At 40.1% G+C, this 24,181-nt stretch overlaps 1 protein-coding gene across 4 annotated transcripts in view; it reads right to left on the bottom strand.

Annotated features, from left to right (window-relative positions):
• The window catches only part of RASSF3 (Ras association domain family member 3), a 106,173-nt gene that overhangs the window by 77,394 nt on the left and 4,598 nt on the right, over nt 1-24,181 (bottom strand). The window contains exon 1 of one of the 4 annotated variants that reach the window (XM_051795847.1): nt 14,249-14,539. The exons of 2 other annotated variants lie outside the window; for them this stretch is intronic. In XM_051795847.1, the coding sequence (XP_051651807.1) occupies nt 14,249-14,369 (121 nt within the window). In that variant the 5' untranslated portion in view covers nt 14,370-14,539. Of the gene's footprint in view, nt 1-123; nt 176-14,248; nt 14,540-24,181 lie in introns of those variants that run through there. One more of the 4 variants, XM_051795848.1, reaches the window with a different exon arrangement.

Here is a 24,181-nt window from a genome sequence, read left to right on the forward strand (position 1 = left end):
GGGTAATGCAATCACATTCCTTTGCCTGATACAGCATTTGTGCTACACGTGCACTAAGGCAAGTTTAATTATTTTGCTTGGGAAAGGACTCCCTAAAACACAGCTGAAAAGCTTCATCTTTACCTGACAGGAATAAATAAAATTCGGAGCCATTGTTCATTGGGTGAGGGAACAGGGTAGCTCCATGAGAAAACCAGGATGGGAGCACTTCATTAAAAATATAAGTAATATACCAATATAACTCATGCACAAGTAAAAAAAGGTCAAATGAAAGTAATCTTTGAATTTCTTTTTTTTCCCCTTATTTCTGAGTTCTTTACTTTGCAAGTTGAGTTACCTTCTTTTGTAGAAAAAATGCTTATGAGATCATACTGCATGTCTACCTTTCTGTTCTCCCCCTGTAACTCTGCAAGAGCTAACTATTTCAACTACACATGGCCTAAAAGCTAATTAAGTTCATACAAGTTTTATGAAAATTATCTCCTGGTTAAAGGAGGGAGACCCAAACTAATACCCACACTCAAGGCAAGGCTGGCAAAATTCACCTATTACACCATTGTCTGGCAATGTCTGGACAACTAGCTACTGCATATCACCTCCATGGTGAGGAGCTTATGGGGAATGGGGCACAAATCTGTAGGACACCAGCCTTTGCTAATTCCCCAACTTTCTATGATTACACAAACATATATACTGAGCATGCCCAATTCTAAAGACGCATTTTCACAAATAATATTAGGAAAAAGTCTGTCAGCTAAACAGTGTTCTGAAACATAATTACTTATTACATTAGGAAACATTAACTCTCAATGCTGTTTTGTTTGTCATTTATATTCATTTTAATTTGTGAGTCTCTAATATTATTTGTAAGACAAGCTCATAATTTCCACCTTGCTATTGTAGGCATAATTGCAAAAAATGTAAAAGCTTCATCTATAAAACATTCAATCATAAGCTAGATTTTACCATACTGATTATAAGTTCAGAAAGATCAGAAAAAGGATGATTTTTTCCTAGAACAGTAATACTTTAAATCTTTTTTTCATATTTGTTTTAGCTTTAAATAGATTATTTTATTCCAATCGTGTGGCATACAATGTTTCACAAAGGTCCAGGCAGCAGTAAATTAAAAAAAAATATGTCTTTCTGGTAATCCCTTACTGGAGCACTCCCAAAATTTCCATGAGTTCAAAAAGTAGCTATTATTCTGGAAAGACTGTTTTGGTCATCAGAGTGTGGATTGCCATAATATTTCTGCTTGAAAAGCAATCAGAACCAGGTGCTCTTTCCTGATGTGATCTGAAATGAATTCTGTTCTTTGAAATCAAAGATCTGGAGGCTTTAACTGGGCACAGCTGATAAAAGCATTCCCTGACATCTAGAAAAGCTAACAGGTTTATTTTACTAATGCTCAGACTGTCCTGTACACTGCATTTATTTATGAAACTGATGCATCAATGAACACTGCATATGCATAACTGTCCTGAATTGTTAGGAAATGCAAAGCAAGTGTCGATTTATTAAACATACAAATCTTATGCTTTAAAAGTTGCATTGTCAACTACTGAGACATAATAAAGAACCTTATTATTCTATTGCAACAGTGGTTTGACTAGATGTCTCAGTTTAAGGAGACTGAGGTGTTTTGCTAAGGAGGATGAGTTACCTTGCTATAAAGATTTTAACCGTTTCAGTCAATGCTATAATGGAACAAGAAACCTATTTGAATAAACAGCCCTTAGGAAGGTTTAAGCACGGCTGCTACAGGGTGGAGCCCTGCTGTAACACTGGTTTTATCTTTAAGGAATTCCCTTTATTTCTGATTATTTTTTATATCTTAGTCACACTTAACTTCAGCCTGAGATTAAAATAAAGTCCATGCCAACCATATTACCCAATTAGTGATTTTTAAGGGATCCCTATTATTACAGATAAGACAGTCTCCTTATGGCCATTCCAAGCTCCTTACGGCCATCCTTTCCCCCGAGGGATCTCTGTGTGTATTTTGTGCTCTTTCTCTGTTGTGGAGCTACATAAGCCTTACATCAGACTGTGATCCAGCAACGCCCACATTTTCCAAACCCCTGTAAACACGTGCCTATCCACAAGTACCACTTTGCCACGTAAGGTCTTCTGCTGTTTCTCTGTAGACTGCTTTCAGCAGGTACACTGGCCATTCATGGCCACAGGTCATAAAGCCCTCTATGGGGCACTTCCCACAGGGAGGATCCTCTATCACTTTCCCAAGCAGAGAAAGACCATAGAACTGGCTTAACTTGCTTCCTAGGGAAATTCTCCAAGAAGCCTGAACTTTAACTGCAACTTTATCTATAAGTGCCATGGCCCCATTCAGGGTCAGGAACCCTGGCCTGGGAACAGGATAAGCTCCTGTAACAGGCTACTCGTGGTGACTGAGATAGAGTGCCTATGGCACAGACCTGCAAAATCATGAGTTCATATATTTGGACCTCAGCAGAAGGCATGTGCTTTAACTCTAATAGAACAGTCCAGGATCCAACCCAAATACTCAGTTTTGTCTGCCTAGTGCCTTACCAAGCTCGAGTTTGGGTACCACACAAAAAAATGCTGTATGACTGACCCATTTAAGAATCAGAGTTTTTAGCTGTGTTTATCATTCTAGGCAGGCAACAACCTGACTTTGCCACATCCAAAGGACATTACATTTGCAAAGCCCAAGGGAGCAATCAGCCTTTTGCTGAGAAAACTCTTCCCTGAGTGAATCACTGACAGAGAACTCTAAGCGAGGTCCAAAGGAGAGGAAGAGGTATAAAAATCAGCAGCCTGCATGAGCCTGGGACTGTCTAACATCCCTGCTGCCTGGGAACACAGGGACCATACTTCTGATTGTATGCACCATATAGCAAATAATTGGTTAACAAATAAATTCAGCTACCCAACTGCAAAACAGGACGGAATGACAGATATTTTAGATTAAAGAGCCTAAAGTGAATTTTTTTCAGTTTCTGCTGCTGGTACCTCTAACAAACCTCTATAATCCTGTAGTCTATTTTAGAGCTTCTAAATACTTTTTTTTTTTTTTTGTACAAGCTTATCTTAACCTGGTTCGTGCCAGAGGGTTTGCTAGATAATGGCAAACACCAAGACACATGCGTTCTATGTCAAAGTCATCCTTAGCCCGGGGGGAGGGGCTGTGAGGCAGGCTGGCCAGGACTGGCATGCCAGGGCAGCTTACCAGCCTGTCCAAAGAGTGGAAGGAGACATTGCCACCTAGCTGCACACTGAAGAACTGGGATGTAGGTGTTAGAATAGATTAGGCATCTCCAAGAGACCACTGTTAGGCAGGTAAGCTTGCTGGCAGTTGCCACAGAGAAGGTCCCTGATTACTGAGGGAGGATTGTTCACTCTTGATGCCAGTGACTGTAAAAACCATTCATGAGGAAGGGCTTTTCAGCTCTTAAAATCCACCCTGGTTCTCAGGTGCTTAAACATCTCTGAGCACCTCAGCCTAAGTGACAGGCACAAACTCCTTTTATTTACTCTGAAGTATTAAAGAATTAATGTAAATTTAATCTGTTGGTAAAGCTCATTTGTATTTTTATCAATATGACAACAATCTAAAGTCTTCTCCCTCCTTCCAGTGCTTGCCAACAGGATCCAGCTAAGACTTGTCACAGGACACTCTTGCACAAACCTGGGATTCCACACAACCAGCCTATAAACAGGCTGCTGCTCCTGAATACTACTGCACCTCTTTTGGCTAGATAATGCTCTGCATACAGTCCTGTTTACAGTCACCACTCCCACAGAAACAGAACACCCACTGTTTGCCAGGCCACCCTGGCAAATAATCAGAAAATCTGTTTGCAAACAAGGCCGAAAACATTTATTTCATTCAACTGAGGTAAGGGTTAAAACATAAATTTGCAATAGTGGAAACACTTTAGAAAGAAAAGCACAAGACAAGAAAATACAAGTTTAGGTTATATTTACTTCTCACAGTCTCATTTATCTGTTTCAGTATCACAGCTAGCTAGAAAGCTGAAATACATACCCTCCTGAGACTGTTCCAGGGCTCTCATGATTTTGGGAGCTCTTAGATATGCCAGTCTCTGGGAGGCAAACTGAGGGGTACAGGGCTGAGCTCTCCCTCCCCAGCCTGAAATGCCTCCTCCCTGTAAGGGCTCCTCTGGAAGTACCTGGGCACAAGAACAAGAGGGAGAGGAGAGACCTCATTTCTCCTTAGTTCCTCTTGATACACACATATCTATGGCATTCTTTAGTTTTTTAACTTCCAGGCTACAACTTAAGAAACAACCTTCTTGGGCTGTGAGACTGAACAGCTCTGAGCTGTGAGACTGTGAGACTGAACATGAAACGATGAAACTGGGAAAAAGGGGTTTCAAGCAAGCAAGCTTCTCCTCCCATGTACCTAGCTAGTTTTCTGAGGTCCCCTTGTAGGGACACTGTCCCTCTCTGACAAAAACCTTAAGATAACCTTAAGATTTAGTTGATTTTTTTCAACACCCTGTAGCACTGCAGTTCCTGCTGTCTTCCAGAGCTCTACATGTGAAAATCGTGAGATCTGGTAAGACTCAGCCTGTTAATAAATTCAAAGGCTAATAAATCATACTCAAGCTTTGCATCAAAGGCAAAAGGAATGACTAAGTGCTCAGATTCTGTTGGCACCTTTCCAGGGACGAGACCCCAGAGAAACAACTGCTCATTAAGTCCAGCAGACAGAGCCTATGGCTCCCACTTCTCCATGCCAGATAGTGGTGGGGAGGCCAAATTCCTCTGTGCAGTAACTCCAAACAAGGAATTAGAGACAAAACTTGGCAGATAACTTGATGCATCACCTTGTCTATCCTTTCATGACAGACTTCAGAGAGTGCTTTTGTACTGCAGACACATTAAACCACACACCCTCACACACAGGCTAATGGGAGAAAATGACAGCGAAAATCTGATGAACCTGGAGAGTGACAGGTTTTATTGACCATGTCTAGCAGTGACAACACCAATGTACCACAAAGGAGCTGTATTTCTCCTTCAGTTCAAGAGCAAAACGATTGTGTTTCTGGCACAGAAAACAAACCTGATTCTCTGTTTCTGATGTTAAAACTGCAGTGAAGTTATGACACACAGACACACACAAAAGTGCCCTGTAGATAAAATTCTAGATTTGACCTTCCCTAGAAATCAATTTACAAGAATTTATTTACATTTGATCTCCCACAGAACTAGTAATACTTCCTTTTAAGCTTATATTGTGTAAGACTGCAGTAGTTGTTAGGTATCTTTACAAATCATTAAGCAGCACAGGAGAAGAGCAGAGGGCTGAGCCCCCCACCTGACGCAGCCCCAGAGTCAGGCTGGAAGCAGGCAGAGGGACAGCAGCTCCCCAACAAGTTCTGGATGCTTCTCTCCAACTTTTCCCACAGCCAGGCAGCCAGAACAGTGCCTTGGCATTGCACTGATCTATATTTGCAGCAGCAATGTGGCAGCAGAGTGGCTATGATGGTAAAATAGCAGCTATGGACCCTTTCCTCTGACAAACCTGTCCACAGGCATTTGAATCCCAACTCCCTACCTAATCCACCAGACCCAGTACATTCTACCAATAGCTTAAAAGCAGCCCTGGTTGTCTTTAAATTAAATTTTCATGTGGAAACCACAAAATGCAGCAGTCTAGAGCATATGCTGAATTCCCAACTTTTGAGAGAACAGAGCCTGAACAAGGATGGGGATGTGGGTGCACACAGATTCTCACACCTGGTTTTCCTTTTGGGGCAGCTTCATAAAATTCATTTGAAATACACCTTTGACAGAATTAAAGGCATCAGATTCTACATTCAATAAACACCTGGCTCAGGAACACATTGCTGCATACACTTCTGCACTGCAAATGTGATTGAAAGTAACAGAAGAATATCTGTTTAAGCAGTCAAAAATGGATCCAAAGTATTTACATAGTTCCACTACGTGTCATGCTGGTATCTTGGGACTTCCACTTGCTCTGGCTGTTATCCTCTTTCCGGTGTTAAAAACTAAACAAATGTGTAGAAAATCTCTTCCACATAAAAAACCGAAGTGAGCTCTCACTCTTGTACGCAAATCCAATTAAAACACTGCTTTTTGAAAGCGTTTACTCTAGTGCCCTCTATTGCCGAATCCCCAAAATAGCCAGCATAAAGCATACTCACAAATCAGCACTTCATTTTGTTTTCCCTTTAGGAGAAACACGACCAAAAAGGAAGAACTGGAAAGAAAAGTATAGTTTAGATCTATCTGTCTGTGCTGCCTAGGACACTCCCAGAACTGTGAGTTCCTGACAAGACCTGAGTTATCAAACTCCCTGTTCTTGATGGAATTAATAGCAAACAAGACATACCACTTCCAGTCCATGGAGAAGATGGGTCACAGAAAACCAGTCCTGAGAGCTCAGAAGAAATCTGATTTTCCTACCTTACCTCGCCACAATACTGGTGTTCATTCTGAATTGCTGCTGAAGGATTAATCATCAATCCATTAGAGGAGTTAAAACAGCAATTATATCCTAGCAGGATGGAAGCCAGACATTTAAGTGACAGATCACATGAAATTTAAAAGCTTGAACTTCCTGCCAAACAAAACCTTCAGTCTGTTATGTTTAAATGTGAAATGAGAAAAAAAGTTGAATCAAACCCATCAAATTAAATTAAGCTTAATACAAAAATAGTTGTGTTTGTGCACCTCTAATGCTGAGTACAGCTCAATTCTAAACATGCTACTGCAGACCGCATCCAAGCTTGGTCTATGTTTACATATTGGGCTCTAATGTTACATTATCTCTTTAAAACAGGTAATTCCACACTACTAATTTATTAATGTTACTCTTCATAAGTGACCAATCCATAGCTTTTATTTCAGATGTTATAGGTCATCTTCGCCAACCCCAATAGTGGACCTTGAGGCAGCTGTACTGGTGAGTTGCTTAGTTTAATGCACAACATTTGATCATCCTCTTTTTTTCTCTCATCTTCCTTCTAGCTCCCAGGGCAGCACAGGGATGCAGTGGAGAGAAACAGCATCTTTCAGCCTTTATTGCTTGACACTGACAAAGGAAACAAGAAATGTAGCAGCAGAAAAACAGAAAGTAAAATTAAATCTTCTGAAATACTTCAGAAGAGCAAGCCCACAATAGACATGAGGGGTACTAGCAATTCCTGGTGATACTGACATCTCTCGTGTGTTACAGACATTCACTTTGGTAACCCTCATCCAAGCAGTGATTGGGCCCATTAGATGAAATTCAGTCTCTGAACAGACTTTTTTTCTTACATTTATCACAGGCTTATGATAATCTGAATAAATCTCCAGGAACAAATCAGGATTTTCCTTTGGAAGGGGGGCAGATTAGACAAAGAGATTTCTCTTGTCTCATTTAAAACTGATAGAGCCAAAGAAAAAGAAATTTACTGGAAGGGCACATTCATCTCATCTAATTATCTGAGAAATGGAATAAAACAACACATGATGCAATTTGCAAAAGCCACATGACTGGCAAGAGCAATGAATGAAAACCACTACAGAGAATAACATGCCATGGACTATTTAGACACTGACAGAATGCATCTCTCTTGGAAAGATTCAGACTCACAAATAACAAAAAAGCCATCAGTTATTTAATGGGTGGGGAGTCACACAGAAAACAACAATAGTGAGAGAGGCTTTCGTATTCCCTGGCCTTTATCAGTATTGCACTTGAAAAACACAAGAACAGATGAACTGAGTTAGACCAAAGATCTATCTAGGCCAGTATCCTGTCTTGGGAAGAGCCTGCCAGAAGATGCTTAGGGAACACATATATGACAACAGAAGTGACTTTTGAGTGATATTTCCCCCTTATGCCTTTCTACTCTCCAACAATCTGCAACTTCAAACAAATAAATGATCCAGAGGTTGTATCTGCATCTTTTTATTTAATATCCCTTGATGGCTCTTTCTTCCATGAATTTATCTAATCCTTTCTTGAACAAATTTGAGTCTTCTAGTCTCCTAAACATCCCATGTCAGTCAGTTCCACTACTGAATTTATGTACATGCATATGTATTTGAAAGAGCCCCTTGCTTGGCCATTTCATGATGTGGCCCTAACTTTTACACTATGACAAACAGTAAACAACTCTTCTGTTTGCAATTCTCCACACTATTCTTATTAGTACAAACGTATATTCTCTTCAAGTTGCCTCTTACCAAGTGAAGAAGCCCTGGTCTGTAAGAGTTTACTAACCTCCTAGCTAATTCAAAATCTTTGGTTTTATCTTCAAATACTGCTATATGAGGGTAGGATGACTAAATTGCTTCATGCGACATGCAGGCACAGCACAGTTTTTCTGGGGTTTCACTTTATTTCTTGAACATTGAGATAAGTCTCTTCAGAGAACTGTCCACCTGATTAATTCTGTTTTCCAAGTGATAACAGCTAAATTAGAAGCCACTGCTCTATATGTGCATCCAGCATTTTTCCCATATGGTTTAGTTCATATTTATCCACACTGAGCTATGTTTTACTGTGCAGTCACTCAGTACGATGTGTTTCTTCTACAGTGTTCTACAATTAACTTTAAACTAGCCTGGTGACCCGGCAACACTAACATCCCACACTCATCTTCTTTTTCATTTTGTTAATAAATGCATTTTTCTTACAGATATAGGCACAGCTTCCTTTCTAACTAGGTAACTGCACTTTTAAGCACATCATACAAGGAAAATATTTTATATATTTACTTAAAATGAAAAGACATAGGAAAAGCATATGGAGAGAAGTTTTTGAAAAGGAGACTAGAAATAAAATCATGCTTTCACAACACAAAGGATCTTTAAATGGCACACTTACATCAATAATCCTTGTATTCTTCAATGAACATTGGACACAGGCTCTTAAAGGATGATTAAGAACATTCAAATCAAATGGGCTGAAATGTCCAAAGTAGATGCACAAAATAAATGGAAAAGTCTACACACCCTGATGGTCTGATGGTAAAATGCCATCATCTATCTGCTTCCAGTCTTCTGCAGTATCCTACCCATCTCCAGCACTATGTAAATCACAGCCATAGTTCAGGAAATAAACAGGTACAGCAGTCTGAAGAAGTTGGATCAGAAGTCTTGGTTACCCACCCCAGCAGGTCTCAACAAGATGTGACCTTTTTTCGTTGGATCCACGCTCCAGAACAGCCACCTGCAATCATAAACTCACCTTGTCTTCTACTACATTCGGTTGAAATATAACTGATTTATATCCTAGCTGGCTTCCACTGAGACAATCTCCTTCAGCTCCCTCTCCCAAACACAGCTAATTAATCCTTCAAATGATATTCCCTTGGAGGCAATCATCTTATCCACACGCACGAGCTTGAATGCTCCAGAGCCACAGTTCCCAAATGCCTCTGCACTCCATTTATCATGTGTTAGGCCAAAACTCTTTCCATCACTTCCACTCTCCTTCTGAGTACCCCTCTGCAAGCCCTGAAAGCTTGGCCTGCAAGAGCCTTGGTGAACCCAGATATGTAGGGGCCTCAGCGAACTGTGGGGATGACCAGGTGAACTTTTTTCAGCTAAAAACACAGGAGACTTATAGATGCTCACTGGACAGTTGCAGTATCTGTGCAGAAGACACAGATCTGATTGTAGAGACTGCAGAGGTGTGACATGCCACTGGTCTGAGGCAGCCAGGAGGCAATGGCTTTCACCAACTGGGTTTTGACAAGAACACAGAAATACAGTGGCATTATCTGTTTATTAATTTCCCAGCTATGTAGTCTCCCAAATGACAGGGATGCTACCTCTACATACCCAAACTATTCCCAGAATAACCCAGTTAAAGAGACCACATAAGGACACAGGTGCTTGCATCAAATGTTAGCAGGCCAAATATGAAAATAAAAAAGAGAATTTACAAATATTTTAAACTAAGACATTCTAAATTGACATATCACGCTAAAATTATATTCCCCCTTCCCATATGTGCTATAGATCTATTTTGCCATCTGGATATATTTTAGAGAGATAGCTCAAAGTTGACTTTTCTTATTGTATGATCAGTTAAAGCTTTATATGTTAATTCTTTTAAGAAGTAACAAGTTTAAAAGATATCATACCCATGTAAAGGTTTTCATTTATTTTCCATAATACATATTCTTATGTAAACGTGATTTTATATTGGATGCTTGACCATGCTGACCAAAAGTCCTTCAAAATCAATAAAAATACTCTAACATTAGAGGAAGACTAAAGGGGTAACTCCCTAGAGAAGGAAAGTTGCAAAAACACCAACCAACAGTAAAGGGTAAAAATCAAATTCCATTTGTGTGAAATACAGTTAGTTTAAGATTTTGTCAATAAATCCTCACTTTCTGCCCTCTGAAAGAGCCTTCCAAAGTACCTAGTAGAAATAGTAGCTCAAAATGACGAGAACTCTCCCCAGCTGAGACCTGAGAATAAAGCTCTTCATGAACCAGCAGGATTTGGTAAGAAACACAACAACACAAAATCACCCACCTCAGATCAACTTGATTTCTGTAGTTATTTATTTATTATAATGGCTTCAGAGCAAACAGGGTTTGCCCCTGGGGCAGTTTTGCAAAGTAAAACATAATGACAGCAAGCATTGTGCTTTTCATGTTTTCCACAGGATATTATGGGATTCTTTTATAAACAGGTTCAAAATCTGGTTTTCTCCTGTAGAAGCCTGAAAATTTTCATAACGGTTTAAATCAATGCAGATCATAAAATCATCTCTACCAAAAGATAGCATTAGTTGCTTCAGAAGAAACTGCAAGAAACAGTAACAGTTGTGGGATTTGAGCCACAAAATTATCTCAAATTAATCACTAATTGTTAAAAATTAGCTTAAACCCTGAAGCAAAAAGATGTATGTATTTCAAAGCTCTTATTGTAGCTTCAATTATCATAATATTGAATATTCTTATTCTTCCAGACCCTCTTTAAATCTTGTTACATTCCTGACCTCAGCAGCATCCTCTGGTAATGAGTCCTACAATTTAATTACATGCTGGATTTAAAATAATAAAAAATCCTTTTATCTCCTTTGTATTTGTCACCCCTCACCTTATTCCTCTGCTATAAGACAGAGAAAATAGGAGCTACTTGCCTATTTTGATTTTTTTTTGATCACTGCTTTCTATAGTCTTATCTTGGTCTTCCACATTTTTTCTAATTCTTTTGTCTTTCAATATATCTCCCTGTATGTATGTACTTTATCATGATAAAACTTCCAGACACATGATGTGTCAACACAAATTCTATTAAGATGTTGTAGGAAACATATTTCAAAGAAATAAAGGTTCCAGAAGCCTAACTACTACATCCCTCAGTTTAAGCCTCTTATAAAATTTTATGTACCCTTGATTAAACTAAATGCACTTAAAACATTATCAGCTACATTTAATATACTCTGAAGCATGTCTAGGATACTTTTTTAGTCCTTTAGTAAGCAATTTAATAAAAACCAGCTATTGAAGAGAACTCTCAAAATTTCTTTGTTCTTTTAGTACTTAGAAAAGAACATATTAGCTGTAGGCAAAAGTCCATGGTCAACAATCCCAAAGTATCCATCCAAGGACAGGCTGGAAAACTAAGGATTTTTAGGAACAGCTTCCTAATTATGCTTTGATAGCTCTTTCTAAAACTGCACCAAATGCAACTTCCCGAACACAATGACCTACAACAGTACTGAATTCATTGTCATGCTTAAAAACTAATGTTGTGCTTTGGCAGATTTTATTTCTGGGTCAAGCAGAGAGGACAAGGCATCCTGAGATATGAAAGGACAGAAGCAGAACAAAAGCAACAAGTCTGAGGGTACTATGCAGAGGCACAGTACCCACCTCTTGGTTCACATGATGAATGATATCACATAAAGTCTATGACAAAGCATATTAGAAAATGTAATCCCTGGTCTTCCTAACATGTCCAAATCATGAAAGTTTCTCTTTTGTTGTTGTTAAAATGTTAATTTTTCTATTAAAGCATAAGTAGCTAAAAACTATCAGTAAGGATCATTGAAAGCTTTAATTGTCAGCTGGATTATTCATCTGTGGAATAAGCCCAGTGATGCAGAATTGTTCTGCTGCCTCATCCTGGGTCCTGGCTCATCTTGAATAAAAAATTCTGTTAGTGCCAATCCTGGAGTAAAACCCACAAGAAAGACAGAGGCACAGAAAGACTTGAAGACTCTAGTGTGCCGGAGGTAAGAACAAATCTCTCTGTGTACCAAGGGATGGTCAATGCTGCTCAGACTAAGCTTATGTGTTGAAGAACTCTCTCAGAAGGACATAAGGACGGTTTGGTTAAGTGTTACAAAAACGTGGTGTTTCAGAGTTGAGGAAGCAGGTGAGTAATTTTGTAATTTGTCAAGAACCCAAGTGGAATTCTGGACACTTCAGAAAAAGGCAGAAATGTTCATGAACTTCAGGGTAGCTAAGGTTTCAGGCCCCTCGCTGTCTTTGTAAAGACTAAAGAGCAAACATCAGTGCAAGCAGGAGCTGTATGTCCTCCCCTGTGTGAGGAGCACCAGGCTTCAGCTTCCAGTTTATTACAGATGTCCTCAATGAGCTTGGTTTCTCTAAATTTATGTGAAGTTTGAGTCGAATTTTCACATTGAGATTTTTCTGCTCAGATGTAATTGTCTGTTAAAATACACTTTTCCATCAAACCCACAATTTTGTGGTAATCATCTCACTGCACAGGTAGAAAAGGATATATAGGGCACTTCAAACAGTACTCAGTTCAAAAGAGATGCTGATACTTACGTGAAAATAATAGTAAAAAGGCAAATTTTATTCTAACCAGTAGATGTAGAGGAAGATGGGAGAAAACCCAGAAAAAGTATTATTTTTAAAGAACTCAGAGTTCACATTGTTTCTTGTTACAAGTCATGGATGCAATTATTTTTTTGTACTACTGAGAGAAAAGATAATACATGCAAACATTTTCACGTGTGTAACTCTGCTAGCAATCAAAGCTCTCAGTAGCATTTATTGATACTTTTTACAGTAACAAAAGAGAAGCAGGAATGATCTGATGTGTTATGAGGACTCACGATGATTTTATGTATTAGGAGACTTGAGATGATTACCAGTATTCAAAGAGAGGTTAATCAAAACTTTAGCTTCATCAAGGAAAGTTTTGTACAGACTTTGATGAGCTGGAACTTCCCTCAATATTTGAAATCTGGGGTCTCCTTCCCAAGGGAAAAAGTCATGTCATTTAGACATGTGGCCCAACAATGTTTCTGTGACAGATTTCAGAAGTTACAACTTGTCCTTCCCATCTCAAGAGTCACAGATTGTTATCTGAAGGACAATACTAAATTGCTCAACTGTGGAAATGACACAAATTCCATCTCATACAAATAAAAATTTGCTACTAATGTTGAAATACTTGCAGAATTGACAAGTTCACCATTTTGGTCCAAAGAGTCACAATCAAAAGAAAACTGATCTTGTACCATTAGTCCCTTAAGAAGAACAGAAAGAACTCAGTTTCCTACACTATGGCAGTGCGTGTTCTGCCAACCCCCTGAGAATATGCCTCAGCACTGGCCTTAACAGACCATGCTAAGGGAACAAAACAGTATTTGAGCATGTTAATCTGACAAATGTAAACACTTTTCTGCCAGGACTGGACAAGGATCAGAGCACTGAATTGTCATGAGGAGCACTGCCTTTTACTAAGTGGTGAGCTGAGAGGCATTTCGGCTGATAAAATGGAAGTGAAGGCCAGTGCATCACTGCTGAACACAAGCCCTCTCAATGCTGCCCACTGCTTTGTGTCAACACTGGTACAATTAATGGAGGTCTTTAGTCAGTTCAGTCTTTACACAGCCTTCTGGATGAATTAACAGCTCAAGGCAATTCTAAATCATTTCAGGCAATTATTTGAGTCATATTAGAGCTCCTATATACATACCTAAGGGAGAAAAAAGGTCTACAAAAAACAGGACACCAAATATCACTGGCACGAATAAGAATAAATTATGCATCTGCAAGAGAATTCTTTATCTGAACAAGCCTCATGAACTTCTATTGCATTTCCAGAATATTTTTATGGTTTTGTCTAATGAGCCTCAAAGAATGGCAAAATGCAAACAATGCTGGACCAAAAAAGTTAACCAGTTGAATGGAAATTAATATTTTTTTCCCTTTGATTTTTTTTTTTTAAGCAGGAAAAGAAGGCTGAAGAAATAGAGCAGCAGACTTACCAGCAGATTTCCAGAGAAGTTTTACTGTCCTCCTCCTCGAACTGCTCAATGATTTAGGAAACCAGTAAAAAAACCGTGCTATCCTCCTGATAGTTTTGCTCAAGTCATTTCTTATTGCCATAGCTGAAAGGGCTCCACAGCTACACCAGGAACAACAGGCACATATATCCAGTTGGAGAGAGGAAAGCCCACGAATACCCACACAGAGTGTGCTCGCTCTGAGCTCAGCGTCAGCCAGCACGTCTCAGGACCACCTGTTAGTCCTAAATCCCCTCCCTCTCCGTCACTCCGCTCAGAGCCCTCCAGACCTCCCTCTTTATTACAAGAAGCAGCTATATTAATAGATGCTTTGGCTAAAGAAAGACCAATGCTTGGGAGTCTTAACCTGTTACTGTGTTTCCAATGATGTTAAAACATGTTTTCTGCAGAAAGGCTTTGAAGAGCTCCTTTGTTCAGCTCTAGCTACCTTTTCTAGGCTGTAAACAAGTAAATACCAAAACTGATAGGGACAAGTCCATTTCAAAATCCCTTGATTTAAATCATTGGGATTTTCTCTAGAGAGAGTGTTTCTCAAAGACCTGCTTCTGAAGGTTCTTAGCAGGAAATTTAACAGAGATACACAGGGTGTTAAAAATGCAACTTTACTCTTAATGCATTTTAAGGCAAACATAGGAGCCAAATCATTCACTGCCAAAGTTTACTTAAGAATTGAGCATCTATCAAAATATCACTACCCAAAGAAATTAAAAACATCTCAGTACATAGACTACACATGGTTCAAGCACAATACATATTAAATTATAAATACAGAGATGCTATGAACTAATATATGCCCCCTGTAACATTTATCAGGAATTCTAGCATACAATTTTTTAACAGCAAGACTATGTAACCATTTCCCAAGCTTGGTACGATTTCCTTGAGTATGTCAAGCTTCTCTTCAGCTTCTCACATTTGATTTTTTTCTTCTGCTAGATCTGAATGGTAGAAACCCCTGAAAAATCATGACTAATGTCATTACAAAACAAAGATCCTTTTGTATCAACCTTTGAACTACAGAAAGTAAGGGCTTTGTTACAGCAGCTACATTCACAGCACATAGTTAATAACTCTTGTAGAATTCACAATGTATTTTTCTACACTAAAATATTTGAAGTATTTAACCCCATTTTATACATCTGACTTTTTTAACATACTGCGGCTTCTAGGGAACAAGCTAGATAGATTGCATTTCCTGTTGTCCACATATCTCTGTAAACAAATAAACATTTCCATTTATACTGTATCTGCCATAATTCTTCAGCCAGTGTCAGTGGAAGAGCAGAAGGCAGGCGGGATTCAGGCCACTGGACTTTGTCTCTTGTTTCAGCTCCACTCCGTCATATCAGAAGGAATTTAGTAGCAAAGTGATGGTTTTAGCACAAGTAGGAGGTCTGTCACCCAATTCAGAACAGGCAAGGAGCACAGTTAAAGACCCAACAGCTAACTTGCTTCTCTCAGGAAATAGCACAGGTCTGAATGTTTAAGAGCATCTGCCAAATACCAGATGAAACAATTACTTTTTTCTGAAATTTATACATATAAAATTTCATGAAAATCAAAGTAGCATAAAAACCTTTACTATTTCAGACCATATATAAATATATAATAAGATGACTAGTTTTGTAATTTGATAAAGAATCCATTTAGATATATTGACCTTTAGCAGGCTATGAAGGGCACAGGAATTTTTTTTTTTTTCTTAACAGAAATACCAGTACAGTATTTTTGTTGTACTGGCATTTTCTGAGGCTTAAAAAAATACTTAGTAAGACATATCAGATTGTAACAATATAAGGGGATAAACTGTCTTTGCTAATGAGAATAACAAACCTGTGGAGGTTTATACCTTACAGGTATATATACCTGTGTATATATATATATATATATATATACACCTTACAGGAGGTTTATACCTTTAGTGCCTTACAGGAACAAAAAATAGGCAACAGCATAAAATACTCTATATTATTTAAAGGCAAACAGAACTTACTCCATACAAAAAAAGTCAGTGGGATGAATCTGACAATTATGCTATGCAACAAACCAACTAATACCAATGTGAATACGGACCTAAATTCAAGCTAAACTGAACAGCAGCAGTAATTAGCCTTCCAATAATTTCATAACTGCCCCATCACTTTACATTTCTAGGCCCTAGTTAAGCCAAAATGTAGAGCCAATGAACAATAACCTGTCCCCCACAGTTCATGAGGGGTCTGTGACGATGATGGGGGTTCCTCCCAACCTGAACTGTCATCTTTAGAATATGAGCTACTGTGCTCTGCACAGGAATGCACTGCTGTCAGCCAGCATCAACCAGGCTCAGGAAAGTCCACACAGCTCCTCCTAAGACAACTCTGATTCCTCACATTACACCAATGCCTTACTAAAGTTAAGAATTCACTGTATTAAAAAGGTACTACACAGGGCTACATGTGTACCTTTCAATCTACTCTGACAAAGAGACAGCACACAGAGATACTTTCCATGGAGGACAGAAGGACCTGAAATGTGAGCAGAGTCACGCTCATGATCCCTGACTCCCTTTAAGGAAAAAAGCCATGTAAGGCTTTTTCATGCAGCAGACTTCAACCCCCAGGTCATTCTCTGCTCATCTAAGCAGTGTCTGGAGTAGGGGAGGGAATGACTGCTGCCCACACTGCCATCCCACCTGCCTGGGAAGGGAGGTGAGCAGCTGTCCTCTCTGCTATGCAGGCAGCCTCTGACCTCCTACCTCCCCACACCAGTGCAAAGGTCAGATCTCAGCAGGCCCCTGAGAAGGGCAGAAATGGCACATGCAGGCTCCATGTGTGTGGTGCCTGAGATGTGTGGGGAGTCACCACCTTGGCAGGAGAGCCAGGCACACCATACTGCTCTCAGCATCTGCCCCATAACCCACTTTTTACATGGAAACCTGTGCACATCAGTTGGAAAGTAAAGAGGTGCTCATGAAACATCCAGCAGTTCAGACATGTCCCTTGACAGGCCAGCTCTGAACACAGATGGATACAGAGTGACCTGGTGGCTGCCTCACTGCAGCCCTCCCATGCCCACTGACAGAGCTGAGAAAACTAAATAACCCCCAAACAAACCTTTACTGTTGCATAAAATAGTCTGAAATGATGAACTGTAAAAAACCAGTGGTGTTTGACTGGGAATATTCTCTTGGAGTGTGTTGAGTTTATATAAAGCAAATTCTTTGCTGACAAGCATTTGTAGAGCAACACAGCAGTGCTGAGATACCACAGAAATGAAGTCTAACAATGAGGAGGAGCACAGACAGTTGTGCCAGATGTGGGGCAGATGTAGAAGTCTCTCTGTTCGGGGGCAGAAGAGCATTTTTCCTCAGTGAGGACTTATGGCCATTTCCACTCCCCCCACTTCTTAGGTAGCAAAAGGCTGGGATGAGCACAGGATTTCATTTGCTTTCAACTGGAACTTCTCCATTTAGTCTGGTTTCCCGAACAAAGATCACAAATACCTTTTCACAGTAAGAGCTCTGTGCAGGAAAAGCTAAATGTGTTAAGGAATATCTGTTTGTGTGCATTAGCAAATGGCCCCATTAACTGGGCTCAAAATGAGGTTTTGCTTTCTTTGTAGGCAATAAAGTATCTGGAAAATGAGGTGGTGTCTTTCCAACCTGTTTCCGTGTGGGTATGTATCACTATGCTATATGCCACACCAACAGTCATTGTTCAGTGTGGAGAAGTGTTCACAAGCCAGCCTTCACAAGGATGTTTTCCATATCAATGGACCTTGAACTTTCAGAGAAGAAAGAAGAGACTTCCAGACCTCCATGACCTGTTTTTCTTCACTTTTTGCCTGACAGAGATCTGAAATGGACTAAAAGATTTTAGCAATCCAGAACTGGGTTATGCAGAGAAACACTGTATCCATGCACTGAACAAAATGGAATGTGTGAAACATATTTATCTAGAAATTACAAACAAAACCCACTTCCTTCCTTAAAACCTGTTCAGCTGTGTGTCAGAGTAAATTTTATCCAACTGTCAAGAGAGGGGTTCTGCCTAACTAGTCCCTGGGCTTCAGCATTACTGCATTAGCCTGACACTGTCAAGACAGCATCATTGTTTTCATATTAAAACATAATTTATAATATCGTCATATGTGACAAAGCTATGCAGTTGCTAGGAAGGTTATAAAGAACACAACTACTAAAAGAAAAGAAACAAAAAACTGCTGCATTTTACCTTAGTTCAGCAAAACTAGAACAATACTTCCAATTTCCAGCTCAGCTGTTCATCCTTCCCTAATCCAAATACGCAGCTATATTTGTGAGCTTTCTAAAAAAAACCTTCAGTTCTCAGCAGCTGCACATACACAAAAAGAAATTACTAAAAATTAAACTGTGATTGGCAATCTGCAACTTCCAAAATCTTGCCTACTTTGAGGTGGAAATTGAAGAACTGTAGCATTCAAACTGATGTAAAACATCTGTTATCAGATTTAATGATCTACTACTGACAAAAGAGCATCGGAGAAGTGCTGAAAATCTTACAGAAGCACTATGGATGAGACAAAAATACCACAAAAAGATCACACAACCCAAACCTTGCTGCACATCAAACTGAATCACTACCAGATCTGTATCACAGTGTCACAGAATCTTAGAATGGTTGGGGTTGGGATGGGCCTCAATCATCATGTAGTTATGACCCCCTTGTCAGGGGCAGGGACACCTTTCACTAGACTGGGTTGCTCAGATCCACATCCAGCCTGGCCTCGAACACTTCCAGGGATGGAGCATCTACAAGTTCTCTGGACAAGCTGTTCCAGTGCCTCACCATCTCGCAGTACAGAATTTCTTTCTAATATCGAAAATAAACCTGTCCTCTTTCAGTTTAAAGCCATTCCCCCTTGTCCTGTCACTACTGCCCTTGTAAAAAGTCCCTCTCTGGCTCTCTTTAGTCCCCTTTAGGTACTGGAAGGCTGCTCTAAGGTCTCCTTGGAGTCTTTTCCAGGCTGAACAATCCCAGCTCTCTCAGCTTGTCTTCAAAGGAGAGGTGCTCCAGCCCTCTTGACCATCTTCATGGCTCTCCTCTGAATTTGCTCCAACAGTTCCATGTCCTTCTTGTGTTGGGGGCCCCACTTCAGGTGGGGTCTCATGAGAGCAGAGTAGAGGGGCAGAATCACATCCCTTGACCTGGTGGCCACACTACTTTTGATGCAGCCCAGGATGTGGTTGCTTTCTGTGCTGCACATGCACATTGCTGAGTCGTGTTGAGCTTCTCGTCAACCAGCACCCCCTAATCCTTCTCTTCAAGGCTCCTCTCAATCCATTTTCTGTCCAGCCTGTGTTTGTGCTTGGGTTTGCTGGAAAATTCTCATTTGACCTTTTTTTTCTGAAAAAAAAACCGCTTCTAGTCCAGACATATTCCTGATTGGAATGACTTTTTAAGTAAAATATAATGAGATTTGGATGAAACTGGAGAGGAAGCAAATGAGCATTAATGAGCATTAAACGAGCATGAGCAGCTTCAACCCTTTTTCATAGGCCTGTGGAAGTCTCTCTGTATGAGCAGGTAGTTAGGCTTTGTCTAGTGGAATACAGATGTCTGCAGCTGAGCTGTCGTCACGGCTCCCTTTGCAGTCAGTAGAGAAAGTCCAGTGCCTCTTGGGCATACTCATTCCCATCCTGCAGTAAAGCTGTAAAATCCATGAGATGAACTGTGCCCTGCACAGTTTCTGAAGAAGCCAGGATGCCATTGTAGAAAGCAGAACAGAGGCTGGGAGAGACCTTCTCATCACTTCCTCTGAGCAGCAGCACAGAAAAGAAGCAGTGCCCTGACTCTTCTGTGGCAGAGCATATAGAATCATAGAATCATAGACTCAGTCAGGTTGGAAAAGACCTCTGAGATCATGTCCAACCCTTGATCCAACACCACCGTGGTTACTAGACCACGGCACTAAGTGCCACATCCAGTCTCATCTTAAAAACCTCCAGGGACGGAGAATCCACCACTTCCCTGGGCAGTCCATTCCAATGCCTGATTACCCTCTCTGTAAAGAATTTCTTCCTAATATCCAACCTAAACCTCCCCTGGCAGAGCTTAAGACTGTCTTCAAAGAAAAATCCTGAGGTTTTTCAGGTATGCCATCTCTGTCAGAGAAGGCAACCAACAACTGCAGGTAACATTTCAAAACTGTGACACAAACACACGGAAGCACTCTCAAAAATGTAGTGGTATTTCAGTTAACTTTCTTCAAAATAAAATATGTAACACAAATTCAGCCTATCAATCACATCTCAAGGTCCTCTGAGATGAATTGCCTGCTTTTTCTACAGGCTATCTATTAGAGAATAAGTGGTTTACTCCCCTGAAGAGGTAAGGAGTAGGAAGGTTTCTTCTGGGCAATAGGTCCAATGAAACACATCCCCTGGATTCTGAGGAAGAAAATCACAGTGCTAAAGCACATTTGTTCACATCTAGTTAGCTCTCATTTCACTCTACAACACATTACACTGTAACTAAACATTTTCAAACATGCTTACCTGGAAAAGAATATCTCTCTGTATTTCAGCAATATGTCTGCTTGATTCTTTTCAGTATCATCCATTGTACTGTATGGTTTTCCTGGTTTCATTTAGAATACTTCAATCTGTAAAATTTGTTGTAATTTGTTTTATGTTCTTTTCCAGATGCTGGGAATATGCAGAGGCAGGTAGGACGGGCACAGTACTGTGATGGAAGTGAGTGTGTGGGAGAGGGCATTGCTGCCTTGATCCACCTGAGCATCGGGAAGATGATGCACTATCTCCTGGAGACTGCTGCTGGTACCATGCGCTGCACATTTTCATTTTAATGTAGTTTGGTTATGGGCTTACCGTATGTCTGCAGGTTTGTGCATCAAAATTAAAGTTGAATATAAGCTTAAAAAGCTAAATGCAGAGAATAGTAGTGCAATGTGAAAATAACAGATTACTGTTAATTTTAGTTTTGTAGTAGATATTATACTAGCTGCAGAAAATTCAGGGAAATTACTGAACAGTCTTTAGAAAAAACACTTTTGTACATAAACAGCTACACTTTAAGAGTACAAGAAAAATAAAACTCAAGGCTAAAACCAGAGAGAAGATACTGAGTTGCCTCGTAACACAGTTTGACACATAGGATTTGACTCAGCACATGACAGACCAACTTGCCTGTGGGCTTCGGGTGATTTTGTGCCAAAATTAGTAGACTTCTCAGTGAGAGCTTGCATGGAACTATCATTAAGAGAAATCAGATTCAGGCAGAAAAACTGAAATATATGTTAAATGTTGCTAAAACAGTTAAGGTTGATCATCCTAATCTGGTCTGATTAAAACCTGATCATTTTTGAGGGTACAAACTAGTCGTAACCATCCTTATTTAGATATCTGCATGTAGTATGAGTGAAGATGCTGTTTGCATTTGAGATTAACAAGGGTGCACCTTGTACATTTCTACTGTTTCTTACTTTAGCCATGGCAGCTCCTAGGTAATAGGTGAGTATTTAGAACAGGATTATAAGAGAAAAATATGCAAAAGAACTTTCAGTGTAGCCCTTCATCCTTTCTTCCGAGCTCCTACACTCACTGTCAGGCTATACCCAAGCTACTGTACACAATGTACTCCTCCCTTACTGAGCAAAATAAAAAAGGCATTCATCAGCACTCAGTACAGTGCAGATAAAACAGTCACGTCTAACAGCTCCAAATCCACACTGCTGACCTGCATTTAACTGTCTGGATAAAGAGAGCCTTCCAAGCAGGCTGGAGGTTTCTGGTCAACACTACTTAGCAACAGAAGGAACAGACGACCACAGTTCCTGAACAAGAGCTGAACTCTAATGCTGGCTTGGCCAGTGACCTCACAGGTAACACTGAAAAAGTCACTTCATATCTCTGTGCTTTCATCTGTTTGCTTTGCTCATAGCCCTTCTGAGTGGGGGTTGCTTCTTCCTGTACAAGCATACTCTCTATCGAGGACTTGTGTGACCAACTGATATTGCTATCAGTAAATGCAAAAAAAAAAAAAAAGCTATTGAAAAAACCCCTTTAGTAATGAACTGTATTGGTCATTTATCATAAAATACACTATTCAGAAAAACCTTCAATTCTACCAGTGTGTTAAAAGCACAGATACTAGCAATGCGTATATAGCATGCAGGCACATCATCATTTAAAAGGCACCTGTATAATTACCTCCTACAATGACCCAAACTCCTGGCCAAGTAGTGCTAACCATCTGTTGAACTTTGAGCATGGTATGATTGCATTAAACAGGCATCAAGACACAGGAAGCTCTTCAAAGCTTTCACGTGACAAGGTCAAGCTTCTCCTTGATTCCCCAAGGCTTTCTCAGCAAGCAGACCATCAGGAGTTATCATGCTGGTGAGCAATGGCAACATTTTTAGCACTAAGATCTTCTTTGCTTTTCTAAACACATCATTGCTTTGATATTTTATTACACATCTTGAATACATCCAAGGTTATGAACACTGCCTGCAGAAACACCTGTTTTATCACTTTTTCATTAGCAGACTCCTTTCTACTTCTGTATCATCTCTCAAATGCTCGTTTGTTCGAAACCAAGCCTTACAGCATCTGGTCTCCTTCCCCCCTGCATATGAAATGAAACACAGGGTATCTCCATGTCAAGATGCCCTGGGCAGAGGGGGCTTCTGCTCACTCAAAAAAGCCTCCACAAGAACTCCCTACAGAGCAGCTCCAAAGCGTATGAGGAAGACAAGTGGGAAAACCACACAGCATTTTCAGAGCCTTTCAGTGTTGGCATCTGAATGTTACAGGGTGATTTTGAAAATTTTTCTCTTCGCTGCTATGCAACCTGAAAACAAGTGCTGATATTCTCTGTAGTCTCTTAGGGTTGTATTTGGGACACCCAAACTCTGAAGAACACCATAATTAATAATAAACTGTTCATGAGATGGTGAAAACAACAAAGGAAGAGGTGCTCCAAAACAGGTGAAAGCTTCTACATATGAAAACGTATGGCTTAAGGGTGGAAGATGGACTCACATGGGAAAAGAAATGTCAGAGGCCAAGAAAACAGGACCCACACTAACCAAGGATCTTGGTGAGAAGTTACTGTTCTCTGCAAACAGTGGGGAAAACGGCTCAGCTTTCCAGCAGTGGAAACCTTGCTGTGGCTACAGAGACCACAGAAACGCCCCAGGATGTGGAGAGGCACCAAGAAGACAGCAAGCATTACTCTTGAAGAGCAAGCTCCACCAAAGCTGCTTCTTGCTTTCCATTTCCACACCTCTGCCTTCCTCTCTGCACCAGGAATGGTCCAATGCCTAGTGCAGAGCACAGTGCCCACTGCGCTGCACAGGGAATAATTTTTTTCTCCAGCTCCACCAGCTCCAGCAAATACCCCATTGGGACAGCAGACCATCCACCCTCCTTCAAATCCCACAAAGAGGAAAGTGGGACTTTTTCAAAGCTGAGCTCCACCAGCACAACGTAAACCCTACTACCTCCTGCTGTTCCAGCCCCTAAGGATTATGAGAAAATGTAGTAATTTTGGATTTAAAAGAAAATATATAGCATTGTGGCAACTGTGCATCATTAAACAACTCTCTGCAGAAAGAATGGGAAAGGGAAGCAGGCTCCTACCACCATTACTTTTAATCTGACTTTCAGTCCTCATTCTATAGATAAAAAGTTTAGGAGGCTCCTTTAACCCTGAACAGTTTTGGTAATTCAAGTTGTATCTGTAGTAGTTTTAGCATCTTAACTCCCTCATTACATGTAATTCAATACGGATGTACTCCTACTGCAGAGATACATGGTCAATGGCTATTCTTTTACTTAAGAATAATAAAAAATATGTTACAGAAATTTGATGGTCAAAAAAATATCCTCCTGAAGGAAAAAATCCTGCT

Source organism: Manacus candei, unplaced genomic scaffold (assembly GCF_025592945.1).
Source record: "Manacus candei isolate 608988 ecotype Guabito, Panama unplaced genomic scaffold, ASM2559294v1 h1tg000043l, whole genome shotgun sequence".
Lineage (NCBI taxonomy): Eukaryota > Metazoa > Chordata > Aves > Passeriformes > Pipridae > Manacus > Manacus candei.